Source organism: Amphiura filiformis, chromosome 12 (genome assembly GCF_039555335.1).
Source record: "Amphiura filiformis chromosome 12, Afil_fr2py, whole genome shotgun sequence".
In the NCBI taxonomy this organism is placed as follows: domain Eukaryota; kingdom Metazoa; phylum Echinodermata; class Ophiuroidea; order Amphilepidida; family Amphiuridae; genus Amphiura; species Amphiura filiformis.
In genome coordinates, this window is record NC_092639.1 from 14100090 (window position 1) to 14122520 (window position 22431).

Consider the following 22431-nt stretch of genomic DNA (forward strand, 5'->3'; position numbering starts at 1 on the left):
CGTCCAACTATATTCAAAACCCACTTTCTTGTGGCGAGACAAGGCTGCTTATTTTTGAGTATTGAATATTGTGCACGTACAAAATAAACGCGCAGACGAAGCAGAATATGCACAAATTTCACAATTATATAAAATTAACGGTAGGCGTTTGCTAAATCTAATTCATTATAATTATTATATTTTAAAAAAATAATTGAAATAAATAAATAAATAAATAAATAAATAAATAAATAAATAAATAAATAAATAAATAAATAAATAAATAAATAAATAAATAAATAAATAAATAATGGCAAGAATAGCGATCAGATACTGTGTGGATACCAGACTTGTAGTATTGGGACCCACTATGAGTACGGGTACGGGTCACGAGCCATGAGTACAGGTATGGGTCCCAGATCATGGGCACGGGTACGGATCCCAGGCCATGGGTAAAGGGTACGGGTCCGTACCCAAAATATGGTGCGAGTACGAGTACGGGTCCGGAGCCATGATGAGTACGGGTACGGGTACGGAAATTGGGACTTGAGTACGGGTACGGGTTCCAGTATGGGTACGGGTACGGGCCATGGGTACAGGTACGGAAATTGGGACTCAAATACTTGTATCCATTATGGGTACGGGTATAAATAAAGCTATTGTTATTGGTGTAAACTTTAATAAAAAATAATAAGAAATGTATTATTTCATAATCATATACAACATACATTAATTTTAAGTTGTTATGTGTTTCATGAATTGCTGAGACATTTTTATTTGCTAAGTACTCTCATGTACAGACAATTGAATATATGAATACAAAACCCACCCAAGTCCATACTGTGGCTAAAGTGAGTTAAGCATGGGAATTTGTTGCTATGCATAGGCCTGTCATATGTATGAAAAAACAACTCAAATTCATCCACTGTGTCTATTGAGCAAGTGAAAAATAGCATGTATGATAAAACTACCCAAGTCCATGATTTGAGTCTTGTAACACATTGATTGAAATCCAGTATGTATAAAAGTCCGCTTGTAACACATTCATTGCTGGAGAGTGACTTTTGAAAAAAAAAAAAGGTTTAATAAAGGAAAGTGTGTCATGATGCAGTCATGTCTACAGTAGAATTCATCTCGACCTTTGCAGGACTTAACCCCATTAAAAGCTATTAAACCAAGATAACACTCATTGAAACAGCTCAACTGATTAAATCGGATCTTCTCTGGTTGTGCACAAGTGACTGTTTTCATGTGCGATATCACAATAAAGCTGGTATTCATAGCTTCAGTTGGGTAACCGATTATAAAGGAAACGAAAGGAAACAATGTTATGTGTGGCTTTGTTCACGAAATCAGACAATGTCGTGCTTTTTGTAAACCAGCATTCTTGAAAATGAGCAACATAATGATTTTTGACTTAACACGGTTTAGAAATAATTTCTTCATATTTTTGGTGTTATCTGTCGTTTACATATCCTTCCTAAAACACCAAAGTACGAGTATTTCCAAACATCTAAATTTGCTAAAAATTTAGGACATGTTACAAAACTATATTGTCTAGAATTTTAGAAGAGTACTTTTAATATTGGCCGGTTATTTTTCACACAGCGACGTTAACTAGGCAATGTACTATTACCTATAACATTAACTAAAACACCAAAGTACGAATATTTCCAAACATCTAAATTAGCTAAAAATTTAGGACATGTTAAAAACTATATTTTCTAGAACTTTAGAAGAGTACTTTTAATATTGGCCGGTTATTTTTCACACAGCGACGTTAACTAGTCATATCCCCATACTGTTAACGTAGGGCTATTTGTAAAGGTCACGCGTCAATGGGAAAGAGCACTGTGTATTGTGTATAGGAAAACGGACAGTAACTGCAGTATGTGGTTTATATTGCATGGCAGAATGCTTATCAACATTATACATACATGTGTGCTTTATTTTGTATTATCTTACTAGTGGTAATCCCATTCAAACATTGTGGTCTTTGTATATGATTCAAAAAACCACCCAAGTCCAAAATTTAAAATGAACCCTACGAAGTCCCTGAAATGCTAATTGTCATACTTAATACAGTTTAACCCACTCATTTGCACGTATAACTTACCATATTGACCAGGTAAATATAACTGAAGGAATTAAAATGATACACAGATTTTTCTCTCAAAATCACTTCACATGGACTTGGGTGGGTTTTGTATTCATGTATTCAATTGTACAACCAGTTTTGTGGAATTAATCAAGTACAAAAAGAGATGTACGTAATATTGGTGGTCTTAGTGAATCGAGCTTAAAGGTGGCATCTTTTGGGATGCAAAAATCATGTAAGTGAAAAAAAAATGTCTGTGTATGGACACAGAGACTGCGCAATACTAATTTCAACATACATTTAGCAGTGGTGTAGCATTCAAGTTATTCTTATTTTCCTCTTTACTAAAGACCAAAATATTTACCAATTGATAAGAAGTACAAATATGGTACAGGTGAAACTTTGGACATGAACATGACGCATTAACTCTAATGGGCTATTCCATTTAAAATCCACACTCCCCCTGTGGAAGATTTTGGAAATATCTGCCACAGGGGAGTATGGATTTCAAATGGAATTAGCACATTAGGTAGCTCATTTGAATTTCATACACCCTCTGAGAAAGATTCAACCTGAATCTTCCCCAGAGGGAGTGTGAGTTTCAAACGGAGCTGGGAATGTGCTAATTCCATTTAAAATTCATACTCCCCCTGTGGAAGATATTTCCAAAATCTTCCACAGGGGTAGTGTGGATTTTAAATGGAATAATAATACAGGGTGTCTCTTGAAGACCTGTACCAGCCGAAATTGGAATTATTTTAGTACTTATTTCCCGAACAAAACAAGATTGATTAATTTATGTAATTGTACAATATTAATTTTAAAAAGGGTAGCTTTCATATTATGTATACTTTTTGAATTTAAAAATTGACGGCTTCGTTCTTAAAATCTAAAGTCAATGATCAGTACTTGGTATTTGGGCATGAATGGTCAAATTCAATGCACATTCCTTTTGGCTCGTGAATTAATGGATTTAATGAGGTCAGATTTGTTTATAATTTTCGAAATTAACATTATGTCTTAGCTGCTTTTTTCCTCAATAACATATTCAATAACTCGCTATTCCGTTAATTTTTGTTGCATTACATACTCAAAAACACCAGCGTAACCAGCTTTTTAGTGTGAGGGGCAAAGCCAAATGCTGTCCCCATTTGTTACATTTTTATCAAATTTGTAGTCATTTTAATGACACTTTATTCTTTGCCGTCCCCAATTTCATCGGGGGTGGGGTGATTTTCCCCCGACTCCCCCTGGCTACGCCACTGCTCAGAAATGACATTTTCCTACGGTATAGTTCTTTCAGAGACGCCATGTATGTTAAAAGTGTAATGGGCATTGTGTATGTATGGACAGATAGAACATAAACCAAAATTATTATTTTAATTTTTAGGGTACTTCATAGCGATCGTCGAGCGAGACTGGGTGACTTATTGAACCCGGTGTATACAATGGAACATTAACAAATTATATCAGATGAAATTGTATCAGTAATCTTTATCAGAACAACATGTCGGATCCTGTAGGAACATTCGGCGCTACAGACTACATTGTCTTTGGTTGCATGTTAGGTGTTTCCGTCTTAATAGGAATTTACCATGCTTTTGCGGGAGGAAAACAAAAAACTACTACAGAATTCTTACTGGCAGACAGGAACATGAACCCTATACCAGTTGCCATGTCTTTGGCAACAAGCTTCATTTCTGCAGTAACAGTTTTGGGAACACCAGCAGAAATGTACATTTATGGCACAATGTATTGGTGGTTTTGTTTGGCATATGCTATCGCTGGGCTATTTGTGGCACGGTTCATCATGCCTATATTTTTTCGCTTTGAAATAACGAGCGCAAATGAAGTATGTATACATATTGCGAACCATTTAGGAATCGGACCTTATCACCCATTGTGTTCAGAGGATTGGATAATGTACAGGGTGGTCCAAAATAACTTTATCCAATTTCAAAGGTTAATTTCTCGGAGATTGGAACAATTGTTCCCAATATTGCTACATATGCCTTTCTAAGAATATGTGGCCAAATATTAAAGAAGAGAAATCTAAAATAACAAAATGGTGCTAGTTTTAAGTCGGAGTCTTCAAAATCACTATGTCCACACTTAATTTAATTTGATATGTCCGATTACCAATATAATACATATACTAAACACCCTTGGCTTTTCAAACTTCATGAATGAATTACAATCTAAGGGTCTTTTTATCTTTTCAGTTTCCGTAAGTCTTTTGTTCAGATACGAAAACGCAAGGGATTCAGTAAGTTACTGTAATCTGATTTCATTGTTAACTCTGAAGTACCAATCACCTTATTTCAATAGAGGTGATTGCTTATGTCAATAAAATCGGGAGAGAAAAAAATTATGTTAACACCAGTGTTTTAATGGCCTAGCGCCCTCTTGGTAAATTGATCTACATTGATTTGACAAAATGCATGCCAATCCGAATGACAAAGTCCACTTTTTTCTGTAAAAACGTTGCAAATAAGCCCTAAAATCACAAAAGGCCCGCTTATGAGCATATCGCACCCCAATGCACTTGTGCAGGGCCACAGTGTCGCCCTTCCCTCGAATCAATGTCTATCTCCCTATTTTGCTTCCTCCTGCCCCCCCCCCATGATCAGTCTCCCCACTCCCTCCTCGTCCCCGGGCCCTACTCTCTCCTCTCGAGTTCTTCTCTTTCTAGTATTTCCGTCTCTCCCTCTCCTCTCTTTCTTCCTCACCCCCTCCCACTCTCGCTTGTTCAGTCTCAACTTAAGTATCTCCCTCCCCCCCTCCCCCTCGCGAAATTGATCAGTATGATCCATGACTGAAAATAAGCTCTGCAAAAATAAACATTTTAAATAAACCCGAGTCTTGCATATAGGCCCAACCAATTATCAGATTAGCTTGCCATGAATAGAATACACTATCTTTGCTCCAATGCAAATTCTTTTGTATTGCATTTCAATATAAAACATGATTACCAAATCACCACTTGTACGCGCCTCATTGGGATATTTTAGACGCTCGTTTCATCGCCAATATGAAAGACTTTTGCTTATAACTTGGCAACATGGTTAGTATATATTTCAATGCAAGACTTTTTTACGAGGCACTTACGTCTAGGCGTAAGTGCATATACACCAAACACAAGTCAATTGAAGCCGTACAATTTACCGCGAATTTAGGACCGTAAAATTTAGACTCTTCTTTTGTCTAGATTGGCACCCAACCGCACATCTCAAGGTTTTATGTAAAAAATCAATATAACTTACCAAAACGAAAACTGAAATTGACGAGCTTCAAATTTTCAGTAACTAACAAAAGGCTAGAATAAAAGATTGGTCATACCTGGGAGGCTACCACTTCAGAATAACAATGACTTACAAAAACTATTACGGATACGGAAACAGAAACTGAAAAGATAAAACGACGGTAAGATTTGAAGCCTCACTAGTCATGCTAGATACCACAATGTACAGAACTTCACTCTTGACATTGACAAAGACTTGGGAAATTAACCTAACAATTACACAGTTACATTGTTTCAACTGGCGCAATTTTTGAATTACAAATAAACCTACGTGCATTTTGTGATTGTGTGGCTTATTTCTAGATCAAACCTTTGCAATTAAGATAGAACTACATAAGAGAGTAATACTTGAAATTCATGACAAAAAGAACTATTCGCATTTTATACCTTCTCTTTGTCCCCCTCTACAAATTTCTTGTTCATAACATTTTGAAAAGAACTGAATCATGAGGCTTAAGATTACAATTGTTTTGCACAACTTGGAAGAGAAATATAAGATTGCTTTTATATCCTTGTAGCATAAAAAGAGATGTAACCCGATATTTAAATGATTTTGTTTTGTTATTAATTTATTTAATTGTGTCAAATACGATATTGTTGAAGAAAATCTGTGCTTATACTAAGTGGTTTAATCTTTCTGTGCCCTTAAGCGCCGAAGTCATTAACACCAGCCAATCATATATGAAAAAAACGTTATAACATAAATTATGTCAAAACATATGTCTTGTGGATATTGAAAAACTTGAAGTGGTTCATGGGGCGACGAACTCTCCCGGGCAAACTCTCTATTGTAAGTGGTGCAACACATCAACCATGCCAACCTATTGTATTAATGCTTACCTATGTACAAACTTTATTTCGACCCTTTGACTTAAAACTAGCGCCACATTTTTATCTCTATTAATATCTACTTACTTTTTTACCAACTGCTTGTTTTGAGAAATAAACCATATAGTAATGGTATGGAAACAGGTCCGATACCTAAATGGTTGTAACACGTACACACACACCCACCCCCCACGCACACACCACATAAACACACCCCATCTCCCACATAATTATGTTCTATTAAATCCATCTTAGTGACTTAGTTCAAATATGATGTAATAAATAAATAACAATAATTGTTCGTAGAGTGTAATCTCTTTATTTGTTCTACTTGAAAGCAAGTTTTGATATTGTATATTTTATATGAAAGGATGGTGTGAAGAATGTGGGGATGTATAAGTAGGGATGCGTGTATTGATAATTTGTGTGTGTGAGTGAGTGATGATGTTATATAAGTGTGGATGTGCTCATTTTTTATCTGATAAGGCAATTCGTAATAAACCATTTAGGAGTGAATAAATAAATAAATAAATAAATAAATAAATAAATAAATAAATAAATAAATAAATAAATAAATAAAATGAATAAATAAATAAATAAATAAATAAATAAATAAATAAATAAATAAATAAATAAATAAATAAATAAATAAATAAATAAATAAATAAATAAATAAAATGAATGAATGAATGAATGAACGTACGAACGAACGAACAAACAAACGAACGAACGAACGAACGAACGAATGAATGAATTGGTTGGTGGCTGGATGGGTGAATGAGTGAATTATTAGGCCGTGTAAAATTAATATTTTGGTTCTCGTCCCTCCCTCCTCAATTTCTGGGATTTGTCAGATTTTTTTTTTTTTTTAGATTTTTCAATTTTTTAGACTTTGGAATGATTTATGAAATCTTCATACATATAAATAAGTTTATTAGAGAACAAGCATCACTTCCAAGTCTTTTTGTGGTACTCTAGGGGGTTTAACACTCAGATTCTCACATTTGAAAAAAAAAAAAAAAAAGGGCCTCATCGTTTCCTCGAGCACTGTTGGAGAAGACCGAAAACTACTGACTAATAGCTAATTTTACATTGAAAAAAAAAAAAAAAAAACACCTCCCTCCCTCATCAATTAATGAAAATCCTCTGGACGAGAACCAAAACATTAATTTTATACGGCCTAATGAATTACCGGTATTCCCAAACGGCTCGGCGTTTTGGTTTCGTCGTATCGTTTATTTGAGTTATAAACAGTGAGCATTTACTGATCCGATACAGAAAACTCAGGGATACAATGGATGTTTGCAAAAACGTAATAAATTATTGATTTAATGAAATAATAAATACAAAAAACAAATCAAAAATTTGAATTGAGCCTGTGGTTTGATGAAGCAGTATTGAATAGATACTCTGTCTACCAAACACCCTGATTGTTTACCACCGGGAATATAATCAGACAATTTCTGTTTGATCAAGCAATATTGATTAGAAATAATGTCTTCAATTATGCTATCAGGGGGTCATATCTTGCTTGCTATCGGTCAATTTTATGTACCCAATTTATTTTATCCATGGCCTGTTATAACTATCACATTAATCATTAGATTCAGCACAATGTCTTTATGAAAGCAGTTATTTTCCTGTTTTCCTATATATTTGATTCAGACTCCACATCACAGCGCGATACGATGCTGCGATGTTTTTAAAACATCGCAACATCGCGCGATGAAATTAAAATCTACATTTCGATTCCATCGCGCGATGCTGCGATGTTTTAAAAGCATGTGGGGTATTTATCTCCTTTTATGGTCATTCTGCCTACCTTGATTTTCCAGCAGCCAATCACAACCGTGCACGGCTGCGATATCGCAGCACGATAAAGTTGAACAAAATCCAACCATATCGCGGACCGAGAATTTTCACCGCCGAGCTCGTTCAGTTTATATATCATCGCAGCATCGCATCGCGCTGCGATGTGGAGTTCTGTCGGACTTGCGGTTTATACACGTTCAATTGTATCGGGCAATATCAAAGACCCTAGATACAACGTCTACCGTTGTGCACTGGACACACGATCAATAATAGTGCACAATGGTAGATTTTGTATCTAGGGTCTTTGATATTGCCCGATAAAATTTAACGTGTATGGGCCGCATAAGTATAACAGTGATCAATATTTATACATAAAGTTCTACATATCATAACCGACACAAAGCAAAACCTTGTGTAAACAAAATAATAATAAATTACTAATCGATGTTGATGGCATAATCCATTTCATGTTGGTTTCACTTTACCTTACTGGCAAATCATTTTGTTTATTTTTAGTGTATTGTATTTTACATGTGTTCTGTGATATGTTTTCCTTTCTTATCATACTCGATCATGCAGTATCTGGAACTACGCTTCAACAAGGCAGCTCGGTTCAGCGCTATGCTGGTATTCATGTTTCAAATGGTTTGTTATTTTTATATTCCATCTTCCTTAGGGGCTGTGCAAAAATTATGAGCCCTGGGGAGGGTAAAATTGGGGGGGTTAAGAAATTTTTGGCGAGCCGAAAGGGGGGCAAGCAATTTTTGGCAAGCCGAGAGGGGGGGCAAGCGATTTTTGGCACACATTCTTGGGGCGCCTTTTAAATAAAACGCTCTAAAAAGGCTTAGGATAACCGTACGGAAACGCTTAAATATGCAAATTTCCCTGCTCGCTGCGCTCGCAACATGTATAGACCATTTAAGCTTTGCAAATTGGGATCCCAAAAAATTGGCATGTGCAAGGGGGGGAGGCAAAGATATTTTGGCGGGCCGAGAGGGGGCAAGCGATTTTTGGCGGACCGAGAGGGGGGACAAGCGATATTTGGCGAGCCATTTGGAAATTTTACTCCCAGGGGGCTCATAATTATTCCACAGCCCCTTATCAGACATTCGATATGATAACATAAATGTTAACTGTCAAATCAATTAATTTCATTAGTCTCTGGTCCGAGACCGAGAGCAAATAAAGGCCAAGAAATAAATTTGATCGAGTTTGAATTTCCATTTACTCCTTGTGCCCTGCGTTTGGGTACTGAACTATGGGTAAACTGGTATAATGCATCATAATCATGATCAGTGGAACTTACAGTGTATTAAGTATTAAGGGGTGTGAAAGTTAAGGTGATACTCTCCAAAAAGTTTTCCACTAAAATAATAAACTTCTTAGGTTAAGTCGCAGTTTAACAACGAAAACCATTATTGGGATGTATTTATTGTATTAGGTCTCACCGTCTGACACCAATTAAAAACATGTGTTGTGATGTCCCAAATTCATTTTCATTTAGGCTCACGTTCTTTTTTAACATTGTCTTCGAATTCTATTTTTAGCTTTGTCCTATTCCCTGGAACTGTTGATATATTTCTGAAAATCGGAAAAATGTTGATCTTATTGTCAGTGATTTTAATTTATGAGCTCTTTTATCCGACAATTGTCAATGCCTTATACACACAATAAAGGCCGCGTGCGGAAATCACAGTATCGAATTTTTAACCAAAGAACCAGCTACCTTTTTATTTTTTTAAGCCAAAATATGTTAATAGCCCTACAAACGCATTACCTCCCCCATTGAGCTACAATGAGAGTGACCTCCTGGATAAAATCCCCCTGTCAGAGTTACTTGCCCATTACTGAAGCATGACAGATAATTACCAGTATTGCATAACACAACCTCTACATTGTATAGTGTGATCTGTATAGTGTGCATAAAAATGTTATTATTTAAGTTATTTTCTAAAATTATAAGAACTGTTTTATGTAAGTTATGCAGCTGACTTTGTGGTAGTAACTTATAAAGATACTACAATATCATGGTATAAACAAGAATATGTGATTTTGGTCATTATTTGATATGTCTTTACCATAAAGGGTTCCTCGCAAATGCAATTAAACCACATGTCATTCAGTTAGATATCCATTTTCTTTTAGTTTGTTTACATGGGCATTGTGATCTACGCACCAGCTCTAGCCTTAAATCAAGTCACAGGAATCAATTTGTGGGGTTCTGTGTTAGTAACTGGACTTGTGTGTATCTTCTATACAACTATCGTAAGTACCTCTGTTTTTTCAGCTTTCAACATCTTCATTGTACTTCGTATTGATTGGCATTATCAACAACAATTTCACAAGCAAACTAAAGTCGGACTCTGGCTTCTACATGTTCTACAATCTTGGAAATTTTTCTTGGAATGCTTGCGTGTTAATAACGGAAAACTGTCACCCCCTTCCCCCATGCAATGTTGAGAAATGCCAATGTCTTCAGCGGGTTCCCAATGTGTCCAACATTGACTGATGGGGAAGGGGGAAGGGTAAATCATTATTATGGCTGTCATGTTTGTTCCCAAGCGCAATATACGTCTTTTTCATGATCATAAGACATTCTCCGCGGAATTTACGGCAGAATGTGTTAAGCATTCCAAGTACTTTTTTCTAAGATTGTAGAACTAGAACTCATCAATACTGAAGAGTTTGTTATCAAATTAGGAGCTACAAAAAGGGAAAATATTTATGTTTTCAAGTACTAGAAACAATCCATAAATGTTGATAATGATCCGCCTAAATATTTACATTGGATATTTGCCATTTCTAATGAGGAAATACGTAATTAAACGGATAAATCAACATTTAAAAAAACATTTTATTATTTAATTTTGCAAACTCAATATTGCTACTTTACAGGGAGGTATGAAAGCTGTACTGTGGACAGACACGTTTCAAATGCTTATAATGTTATCCGGTTTCTTAGCCGTAATAATTGAAGGCTGTAGACGTCTTGGTGGTATGAGTGTTATGTGGAAATTGTGTGAAGAAGGTGATCGAATTGAATTCTGGAAGTAAGTTTGCGTCTGACAATACCATAAACAAACAATGCATCCGACAATAGCATAAACAGAGTGAGAGCGAGAGAGAGAGAGAGAGAGAGAGAGCGAGAGAGAGAGAGGCAGACAGACACACGCCCAGACAGATACACACACGTGCACCCCTACATTCATACATACAGACAAACAGACAAACATACTGTGAGGGGAGATTAATTAAGAGAGCGCGAAATTAAGACGAAACAAACACACAATCACATCGCTGTTGCTGTCGCTGTTGTTGTCGCTGTTGCTGTTGCTGTTATTGTTTTGTTTTGATCAAACGGGTATAAACAGGTAAGGTAGGTAGACATCAAATTAGGTGGGCTTTTAACATTATTGCGTAGTCCATATTTTGCTCTCCTTACCTTGCATACGATGCATTATAAATTATACAATAAGTAAGCAACTAATAATTGTGAGCCCTGCATTTACCACTTATCGGCACAACAAGTTCGTTTCTTGTTTTTAGTTTTGATCCAGACCCAACCATACGACACACTTTCTGGACTATTATAATTGGAGGAACATTTACCCGGTGTTGTACTTTCGGCGTTAATCAAACACAGGTACAAAGATATCTATCTTGTGGAACGCAAAAGAGGGCTCGATGGTAAGGTTATGTTACTTTCTCACTTCATATAGTATAAATGTTAATACAATAGCTTAACTTTACTGCTATTTTGTATATCAGACCTATATTAATTTGATGAAAGTTGATACAAGTTTTAAAACAGTCAGTTTTAACCAAGTAACTTAAATTCATCAGTAAATCACTATAGTACAGTAACGAAATAACTTTTTAAGGAGTTGAACACTTATTGCTTCATGTGATAGGAGGAGTGATATGCCTTTCAAATTGATTTCATTTATATAGTTATGTAATTTCCTTGATAATAAGTTTAGACTCCCGGATGGCCATTTATTTAGATTCGTTGCTGTACGAGCAGTGTGCTTCAGACAGAACGCGCATGATATGAATACATTTGATTCCGCAAAGTATCTGAAATTCCGTACTTTTATGACAGGTTAGGGGGAGAATCTATCTAGGCTCTTGTGATATTGAGTTGTCGTTTTTTGTGCTATCAAGCGAAGAAACATTACAATATATCATTTGGACAAACAATGTGCTAAAAATACTAAAAAAAAGTACATGTACAATATCAGTGTATTTTCTCATGGCTTCTTGGGTTGGTATGCAATCTGATTCCACTGATATCATAAATATCTCATCCATGACTGTGCTTATTTCACAGGGCGTTGTTTTTAGGAATGTGTTGTATATCCATCATAATATCTCTAGCTTGCTTATCTGGGTTGACAATGTATGCGTATTACAAAGATTGTGATCCACTGTCTTTAGGGAAAGTGTCGAAAAGTGATCAGGTAAACATGTTGCGTTGGGGATGTTTGTGTGTTACGTTGGGGGTGTTTGTGTGGGAATGTGTGTGTGCGGAGATGGGGCACAGTGTGGGTGTGGGTGTTGTTGTACCATTAGTGTTCTTCTTGGTGATCTGTTAAACCAGTGTACCTCAGCATTTATTTTTGGGCTGTAGCGAGTGATTAGTGGCGTGTGATTCGTGTCTGACTAACCTAAACCCTTAATTATAACCATATCCCATACCCTGATCCTAAACCTAAATCTAAACCTTGTGTGTTACGTTGGGGGTGGGGGTGGGGATGTGTGTGCGGAGATGGGGCACAGTGTGGGGTGTGGGTGTTGTTGTACCATTTGTGTTCTTCTTGGTGATCTGGTAAACCAGTGTACCTCTGCATATATTTTTGGGCTGTAGCGGGGGATTAGTGGTGTGTGATTCGTGTCTGACTAACCTAAACCCTTAATTATAACCATATCCCATACCCTGATCCTAAACCTAAATCTAAACCTTGTGTGTTACGTTGGGGTGTTTGTGTGGGAATGTGTGTGCGGAGATGGGGCACAGTGTGAGGTGTGGGTGTTGTTGTACCATTTGTGTTCTTCTTGGTGATCTGTTAAACCAGTGTACCTCTGCATTTATTTTTGGGCTGTAGCGGGTGATTAGTGGTGTGTGATTTGTGTCTGACTAACCTAAACCCTTAATTATAACCATATCCCATACCCTGATCCTAAACCTAAATCTAAACCTCAATCCCAATAGATTGTTGTAATTACATTTTCAGCTGATTGCATATTTTACTTTGGATTTATTCCGTGATTTTCCTGGTCTTCCTGGGCTCTTCACCTCAGCAGTTTTTAGCGGTGCTCTCAGGTATGTAGTTAATGGGAACAAAAAATAACCCAAACAAATCACAGTGTACCAACACTTAAATTTCTGAAGGAAAGATGTTTTTAAATAACTGTTTCTGTACCTACAAAACAGTTCGGTTTCGTCGGGATTAAATTCATTGGCAGCAGTCACAACAGAGGATTTTGTGAAGTCGATTTGGAAGAATTTGTCCGAGAATCGCATGACATGGATCAGTAAAGGTGTTGGTAAGTTTAAAATTTTTCTCACAATTCATACGTATATGTTAAATTTGATGCCAGAAGGTTCCTCAATATCTCAAAATGAATTTGGTCATATCGTTTTTGTATATATTTGAAATTTGAATTTTCCCATTTCGAAGTCAATATCCAGGCGAACATTTTATAGCAAATTATAGCAACTAAATATAAAGACAAAAGTGTACCAAATTGATGTGGAGTAAACAAGTCAAACACAGACAGAATGCAGGGGACAAGTAAAATGTATGCACTGTAGGTGAACTTAAATAGCCAAAATAACCAACAGAAGTGTGAAACGACAAGAATCAAGAAAACAATAGAAAAGTACATTGGAACGGGTGATAAAAATCACTCTTCACCTGCGCAGACAAATTAAACCAAACTGACAGAAATAAAATCACATAGGCTACATAATACATGGGAGCTAGGCACTGACGAACTTGCCATTACTTTTTACTTGAATTTGAATTTGAAACTGCATCATGTACTTTTTGATGTTGGATTTTACATTTAGGTGCATGCCCAGAAATTTTACCCCTTCCCCCTTACGAAAAGTATGGACCGCCCTTAGTCTTAAGGGATCTAGAATGAGCGTTTTGAGCGTTTCGACAGTATTTTTGTGAGACATGAGAGCACATCTGACCTATCGTATTGCATTCTGAATACGAAGAATGTCTTTCTGGTATCAAATAATTTTCATTTTTTTAAATTCACGATATAATACAACTTTTGTGACAAATGATTAAAATATATTTTTTTCACATTTTTGATATTTTTCACATTTTTGATATATGACAGTCCTCGAAGTAAATTTTATAAATGACATATTCTTAAAGTGTATGTAGCTGGGAGGAAAAGCCGACGATCAATTGAAAATTTTGACCTTTCATATTGAAGATATGGATTTTTTCCCAAAAAGACCTAATGTTTTTTGGTGTTTTGGGAGAAAATCCATATCTTCAATCCATTTACTTCGAGCGCTGTTAAATATCAAAAATATTATTTTTGAATCATTTGCCATAAAATGTGTATTACATTGCAAATTTCAAAAAATCAAAATTATTTGATATCATAAAGACATTCTTCATATTCAGAATGCAATTCGATATGTCTGATGTGCTCTAATGTACCATAATAAATACTGTCCAAACGTTCATACCCCATCCCTTAACCAGATTAAGCCAATTTCCATTTCTCTCTTTATTTATTTGCAGCTTTATTGTACGGATTCTTTGCTTTATTTATCTCCTACGTGGTATCTCTCATGAGCGGGTCTATTTTAACGGTAATTGATATTAATTTCACTTGTACATAGATATTTTATGAGTATAGTAGAAATTCCAACCTGAAAAAGACTCTAAATAACAGTAACTGAATAATATCTGAAAATGGCTCTTTAATATGCTGACGTCTCGCTTTAATCAGTTGCAAGGATTGATTACCGAAATATAATCTATTGTTTGCTCACAAAAGAGTGAAATTCCACTATTTTGGAGTGACTGAAGACCATTCCTTTCACACCTTTTGGACGAATAAAAATAAGGTCAATTTTACTCTGAACGATTTAAGCAATGATAAAATCTTACTATATAGATATTTTTCAACATGGAATTGAAGTTCATGAGATTACTTTTTCATGCTTTATTCACTCTATTTCGTTTATAGAGAGTGATTCGTCTTCTTTTTTTTTTTTGAATTTCACTTAATTATTATCTTATGAAGCAATAGGTTCTCTTTAGAATGTGTATGTTATTATGTTGTATGTTACTATACTTTTTGTTAATATTTTCAGATTTCTATCAGTCTATTCGGTATGATAAGTGGACCACTTCTTGGCCTATTCAGTTTAGGGATGTTCTTCCCATGGGCCAATTCCAAAGTAAGATAAGAGATTCTGTCTAATAAATCATTGTAGACACTTGATCGTAGTACATATTAGTCTCGGTCCCAGCCGGTTTGGTTTGTGCTCCTTCGCCAGTAACATTATTATAATAATAAGTATTAGAAAAAGAACCACTAAACGCGAAAGGTCGATATCCAAGTAGTTTGCCCCGCAGGGCTATAGAACAACTAACCCCGAAATATGAATATCCAATAAGCTTAAACTATAAATTAGCCCCGAAAGAGGCCAGGGCCTGAAGAATGAGGGGAATTATGGGGTAAATACGACGACTAAACACATTATTATTATTATTATTATTATTATTATTATTATTATTATTATTATTATTATTATTATTATTATTATTATTATTATTATTATTATTATTATTATTATTATTACCTAGCTGGGGGGTTTTCACCCCCCGAGCTAGGTACTGTAATGCTATCCGATTCTTCTTTCTTCTTCTGGCAACAAATTTCAAAATGCTTCTCCTCCTACATGTTACACCCTTCAATTATGTAACTTGCACATATGTATTGCCTATATCCAGTGCCCATATGGTGCAAACAGAATTTGGATCAAATGTCATTAAAGGGGCATTTCCGGTATTTAACCAAATATCTTCAAAATGCTTCTTCTGCCACATATTACATAGCACAATGACGTCACTTACACATGTGCATCGGCTTTACCCAGTGCCCTTACCTTGCACACAGAATTGGGGTCAAAGGTCATTAAGGGGGTAAAATCTTACAATTGCATTATCTGGACATCTGTAAGAAGTATGGGGCTCAAACTCGACACAATAAATCTCATGACCAGGGGAACATTTTGCGGGGGTCAGGTCAAAGGTCATGCAGAGGTCAAATTTTAGAAACGCATTTCCTGGACATCTGTAAGGGGCTCAAACTTGGTGACAACAAACTTAATGATCAGGGGAACATGTTGGAACACTTTGCAGGGGTCAGGTCAAAGGTTATCTGGGGTCAAATCTTCATAACTTCATTTTCTGGATATCTGCAAGGGGTATGGGGCTCAAACTCTGTGACAACAAATCTCATGACCAGGGGAACATTTTGAAGGGGTCAGGTCAAAGGTCATGTAGAGGTTAAATTTTCTAAATGCATTTTCTGGACATCTGTTAGGGGTACGGGGCTCAAATTCCACAACAACAAACTTACTGACCTGGGGAACATTTTGGAACACTGTGCAAGGGTCATGTCAAAGGTCATCTGGGGTCAAATCGTAGAATTTCATTTTCTGGATATCTGTAAGAGGTACGGGGCTCAAACATGGTGACAACAAACCTCAAGACCAGGGGAACATTATGGAACATCATGCATAGGTCAGGTCAAAGGTCATCTGGGGTCAAATCTTAGAATTGAATTTTTTGGACATCTGTTAGGAGTACAGGACTCAAACTCGGTGAAAACAAACCCCATGACCAGGGGAGCATTTTGGAACATTTTGTAGGGTCAGATACCTCCACAACACCAACATGCCCCAGCTAGGTTTGTGGTCTATGACCACCATTTGCCACTAGTTATTATTATTATTATTATTATTATTATTATTAGATAAACCGTCTGGCGACAAGTTCGAAATAAATATCACTGATTGGTTTATGAATTTCCTTATAAAATGTTTTCAATTGCCTATGAAACCATGCGACTACAGAAAACCGCAAATAGTTTGAACAGGACTAGATTAGGGCAGAGGCTTTCTCTGTCTCTCTTCCTCTACTCTCATACTAATTGTAGGGTGCTGTGAGTGGAATCATGTGTGGTTTGGTATTAACTTGTTGGATAGGTGTAGGAGCAAACATTTGGCCACCAACTCATTATAAGCCACCACTGACTACAGATGGGTGTGATTTCAATATGACAACAGCTACAATGACGACGATAGTACAAGGAACTCAAATAATGACAACCCCAGACCCATGGTAAGGGTCGGTTCATAGTGCATATTCGAAGACGAATATTCGGCTTCGAATACTTTTTGTGACGTCAAAATATATACGGCAACGAATAAAATATGAGTTGAATCGGATTAAATATCGCGCAACTGATAGCGAGATACTATTGATTTATATGAAAGGCTCGAGGTCACCTGAATATCGTTCGACGAACGATGATTTCAAAAATCCCCAATGAAAATTAAAGGATCTGGAATGAGCGTTTTGAGCGTTTCGACAGTATTTTTGTGGGACATGAGAGCACATCAGACATATCGAATTACATTATGAATACGAAGAATGTCTTTCTGATATCAAATAATTTTCATTTTTTGAAATTCACGATATAATACAAATTTTATGGCAAATTATTAGAATGTGATATTTTTCACATATTGATATATAACAGTCCTCGAAGTAAATATTATAAATCTAATGATATTTTCTTAAAGTGTATGTAGCTGGGAGGAAAAGCCGGCGATCAATTGAAAATGTTGCCCTTTCATATTGAAGATATGGATTTTTTCCCAAAAGACCTAATTTTTGTGTGTTTTGGGGAAAAAATCCATATCTTCAATACGAAAGGTCAAAATTGTCAATTGATTGTCGGCTTTTCATCCCACCTACATACACTATAAGTATAAATCATCAGATTTATTAAGTTTCATTTGAGTACTGTTAAATATCAAAAATATCAATTTTTAATCATTTGCCATAAACATGATAAAATGTGTATTTCATTGCGAATTTCAAAAAATCAAAATTATTTGATATCAGAAGGACATTCTTCGTATTCAGAATCCTATTCGATATGTCTGATGTGCTCCAATGTCCCACAATAAATAGACCTACTGTCCAAACGTTCATACCCCATCCCTTAACCTGCCCAGTTGTCAAATACGCCTGGATAGTTCCAACATGGCTGATAACGAACTGAAAGAAAATTCTTTGGGCGCACACCACTAAATAATCTTCCCATTGAAATACGTGTAAAAACACCGGTTTTCTTTGCTCATTTTGAGGCCTTTTGGGCTCGTTTAAAAAATTTTTTATGATGACCAGTCGATTGTAAATCGATGAAAGTTTAACATATGTTTCAATGTATAGGGGTCCTTCCACCTCGTTTTCCCGCTACGAGGCCGCGAACAGCGCCCTCACTGTTTTTGACATGCTCTCAAGACTGCAAACACGATTCTGCCATTTTTAATTCGCGGACCTATTTTCTCAATAATTATAAAAATGCTACTTTTTTGGTAACTCAAATTTATGTATAGGCTTTCCACTTTTATTTAAGCTATAATTCGCCACTCTTTGATTAATAAGTCTAAAGACCAGCCCAAAATACCTCAAATAGTTTCTGTATTTTACCGGAACTCATTAGGGTTACACAAATGGCGCATTGATTTAGTGGTGTGCCCCCCCTTATTAGTGCGGTACAAGAGTACCCATTTTTATATGATTAGTAATGTTTTATGCAAATAATATGATATTTAGGCTTACAAACATAACCTAAATGTATACAAGTGAATGTTTCCATATTAACGTAGCTCTATTTAAATCGACTGATGCAGAAAAAAAGTCTAACTCCAAATTCAGATTTATGCCTCCACCCCGGTTTTACATAAATAATGTTTGGCCCCAGTTCTATGTCCCCATATGCATCTGCCCCTGACAGAGGACGTGTGAGGGTCCGGGGTGGTAAATCATTGGTTATTGATATAGTAAAAATGCATTTGCCATGGAAGTTCACCCATTTTTGTTATTTTGGGCCGAATAAAGATGTAATGCGTTGTTATCAGTCAAATTCATAATTATAATTAATAATTAAGATGGCAAAATAAGTAATATGTAGGAATGGATATATAGCGCTTTGCAATGAATCTCTTCATAAACTATGCAGAACAACCAAAACCACGAGCGTTGGTACCCTATCATTGCGTGTTCTTTTAAAATAAATTCTTGTTTATTTCTATAATTTGTGAATCAGGCATTAAAACACACTTAGGCCCTAGCAATGTAGGCCTACACAAGTTCGGAACGAGACTTTTTATCTTTTGACGCGTATTTCGGCGAAGGCCTATGATTTCGGTCAAATGCCAAAATTGATTGCTCAATGAATCATGAAATGAGAGCAATACTACTTTGATGATACCGATCTCAAGTGGATATCAGCCAATGAAAAAAGTATTCACCGGAAATATATGTGTGGGAGTTGAATTTTGTTGAACTCGACAGATATATATTTGGTGGATCACCGTGGGTGGTCTCATATATAACACTTGTGAGGGCTGTCATATTTGTCGTCGCTTCAATCATATCTTATGATATTTATGATATTTATATATTTATTTATATATTTATTTATATATTTATTTATTTATTTATTTATTTTAATTTATTTATTTATTTATTTATTTATTTATTTATTTATTTATTTATTTATATTTATTTATTTATTTATTTATTTATTTATTTATTTATTTATTTATCTATTACTCATTCATTTCTTGATTTGCTTTGCAGTTGAAACCTACAAGAAGGTATGGGTCAACCTCCGCGCCTGTTACAGGCAGGTCGTAAATGCCCTGAAAAGCAAATCTTTTGACTCCTATTCAGGTCAGGGGCGTAACCAGACCTGACCTTCCGGGGGGGGGGGGCAAGATTGAAAAATTTCCCAAAATCTGATCAAAAGTTTTAGTATTTATATTCGAGAGAACGCTCGCTTGCCACGAAGCGTTAAACGGGTGGAGTCGGTGGGGGGGTCCAGGGGTCCAGGGGCAAAGCCCAGACGGGGGTCAAGGGGGCTGAGCGCTATGAAGCCACTGGTTTTTGGCATATTAGAAAATATCAGTGTTTCAGAGTACAAATTTCACAATGAAAGTAGTAGGCCTTTAGATCTTCTTCTCTCTTTCTTTCCCTTTTCTCTTCTCCCTTGAGTCCCTTCCCTTTCTCTTCTCCCTTCCCCTTTTCTTCCCTCTTTTTCTTTTCTTCTTTCCCTTTCTCTTCCCTCTTTTTCCCTTTTTTCTCTTCTCCTTCCCATTTTTCTCTTCTTCCCCTTTCTCTTCCCTCTTTTTTCATCCCTCTTTTTCTCTCTTTCCCCCTTCCCAATTTTTTACTCTTCCGGGGACTCTTCTTCCAGGTTTTTTTGTGTCCGGGGGCAGCTTGCACCCCGGCCCCCACTGGTTACGCCACTGCTCCTATTTAGACCCATTTATACAGACATTAAATCATGACAATAGTTCAATGGAGTTTACCTATTATGATTTTATTAACTTCGTTAAAGAAATTCTCTAAATTTTGCTTACCTTGGTCAACGGGCAATACTTGTTAACAGTCGGGCAACGCTATGAATTGTAGATATATATCTTTCTCCGGTTCATAGTTTTATATTCGAAGCCGCATATATTTTGACGCCCAAAACGTATTCGAAGCCGAATATTCGCCTTCGAATATTCACTTTGAACCAGCCTTGAAGAGGGCTTTATTATCATTTTATATCAGGTTCATTTGTATTATCCACAAACGATTAAGGGAATTCATACCAGCAAATTCAAACTGTTGCTGCCGATGGTGGCGCCATATGCTGGTCAGAAATATTTGGTAAGATATCACTATACTACGTTGCATCCGGAAACTTCTTCAGGTATCTGACTAATGATGACGTAATAGACATTGTACAGTCAGATCTCTTGTATGTGACAGCTGAAAGAGAAGTCCCCACTTTCTTGGCTGCTCCCATGCTTCTGTTGCAACTATCTAGAGCCACTTTTTCTCCTTGTCGAGGATTATAAATGAATAAAAATTTATATAGCGTATTTTTCCAGAGGTGAACTGGTGAATCATCACAATCAGATCGCATCAACTAGGCCGGTTGCAGCTGAACCCGGCGCAAACCTATCCGCACTTATAACGTAACAACCACCAATAATTATCTGCGCAGCTCCTCAAATTCCATTGGGTGAAGGAAGTTATTGATAACCAAACAATGGTTACTTTCTTCTTATTGAAGAAGTGTTCGGTGTTAATGTTCTGAAAGTTAGTATAACCCCCCCCCATTCTACCCTCCCACCAGGGCTCATAATTGTTGCACGGCCCCTAAGAGGAATGCAATGAAAACAAATCTACTACACCTAATCAGTGACGGTCCGCTCGTTTCTTCAAATGCCGATCGCTATCTCCAGTTTGGGGTCATCAGTACTCTCTTATACCCGGGGGGCACTCAACTTTAGAAGTGACGGGTATGTGCCTACCGGCGTCGCGAAGTAGGGGCCTATCGGGTAGGCCTGCAATGCGTTATTTTTTTAAAGGGGGTCATTGGGTATAACATTTTGAAAAAAGGGAGTCATTGAGTATAACATTTTTTTTAAAGAGTGACATCGGGTAGAAAATTTTGAAAAAATTGAGCAAAATTTTGAAAATTTCAGCATAATTTTGAAAAAATTTAGCAAAATTTGAAAGTTTCGGCATTATTTTTTGCCATTTTGATGATGCTATTCTAGAAAATCTAGAAAAAAGGGGTCTTTGGGTAGCCGCAACGAAAAAAAGGGGGGTCATTGGGTAGCCGCAACGAAAAAAGGGGGGTCATCGGGTATGACTTTAAAAAAAGGGGTCATCGGGTATAGTCGACTTCAAAAGAGGGGGCCTATTGACAGGCACATACCGTCACTTCCAAAGTTGAGTGCCCCCTGGCTCTTATAGCTTCTCATTCACCGTGCAAATACAGTGATTAGCAACCCACAGAACATACCTGAAGAGAAAGATCTCATTCTTTGAGGTATTGCTGTTTTGTGTTAACCAACATTCGACCAGCAAAAAATAACTAGAAACATGATGATGTCACTTTTTATCTATGATCAGCCAATTTCTATAATTGACCAATATATCATATTTTATTCTAACTTTGTCCAGGCCGGCGATAACCAAACTTTATACAGTGTCGTATGTGTATTATGCTGTCATTGGATGGTGTGTACTTGTGTTTTGATCGGATTGTTTGTTAGCTTCTTAACAGG

The 22431-nt window shown here is 36.4% G+C and overlaps 1 protein-coding gene across 1 annotated transcript in view; it reads left to right on the forward strand.

Annotated features, from left to right (window-relative positions):
- The window catches only part of LOC140166648 (sodium-coupled monocarboxylate transporter 1-like), a 29576-nt gene extending 12165 nt beyond the window's left edge, over window positions 1-17411 (forward strand). Inside the window, exons 12-22 of the mRNA XM_072190147.1 lie at window positions 3566-3929; window positions 8598-8663; window positions 10164-10283; window positions 10914-11068; window positions 11565-11705; window positions 12349-12478; window positions 13253-13341; window positions 13453-13565; window positions 14792-14862; window positions 15370-15456; window positions 17223-17411. Of these exons, the coding sequence (XP_072046248.1) occupies window positions 3566-3929; window positions 8598-8663; window positions 10164-10283; window positions 10914-11068; window positions 11565-11705; window positions 12349-12478; window positions 13253-13341; window positions 13453-13565; window positions 14792-14862; window positions 15370-15456; window positions 17223-17411 (1525 nt within the window). The remainder of the gene's footprint in view (window positions 1-3565; window positions 3930-8597; window positions 8664-10163; window positions 10284-10913; window positions 11069-11564; window positions 11706-12348; window positions 12479-13252; window positions 13342-13452; window positions 13566-14791; window positions 14863-15369; window positions 15457-17222) is intronic.
- The last annotated feature ends 5020 nt before the right edge of the window (window positions 17412-22431 follow it).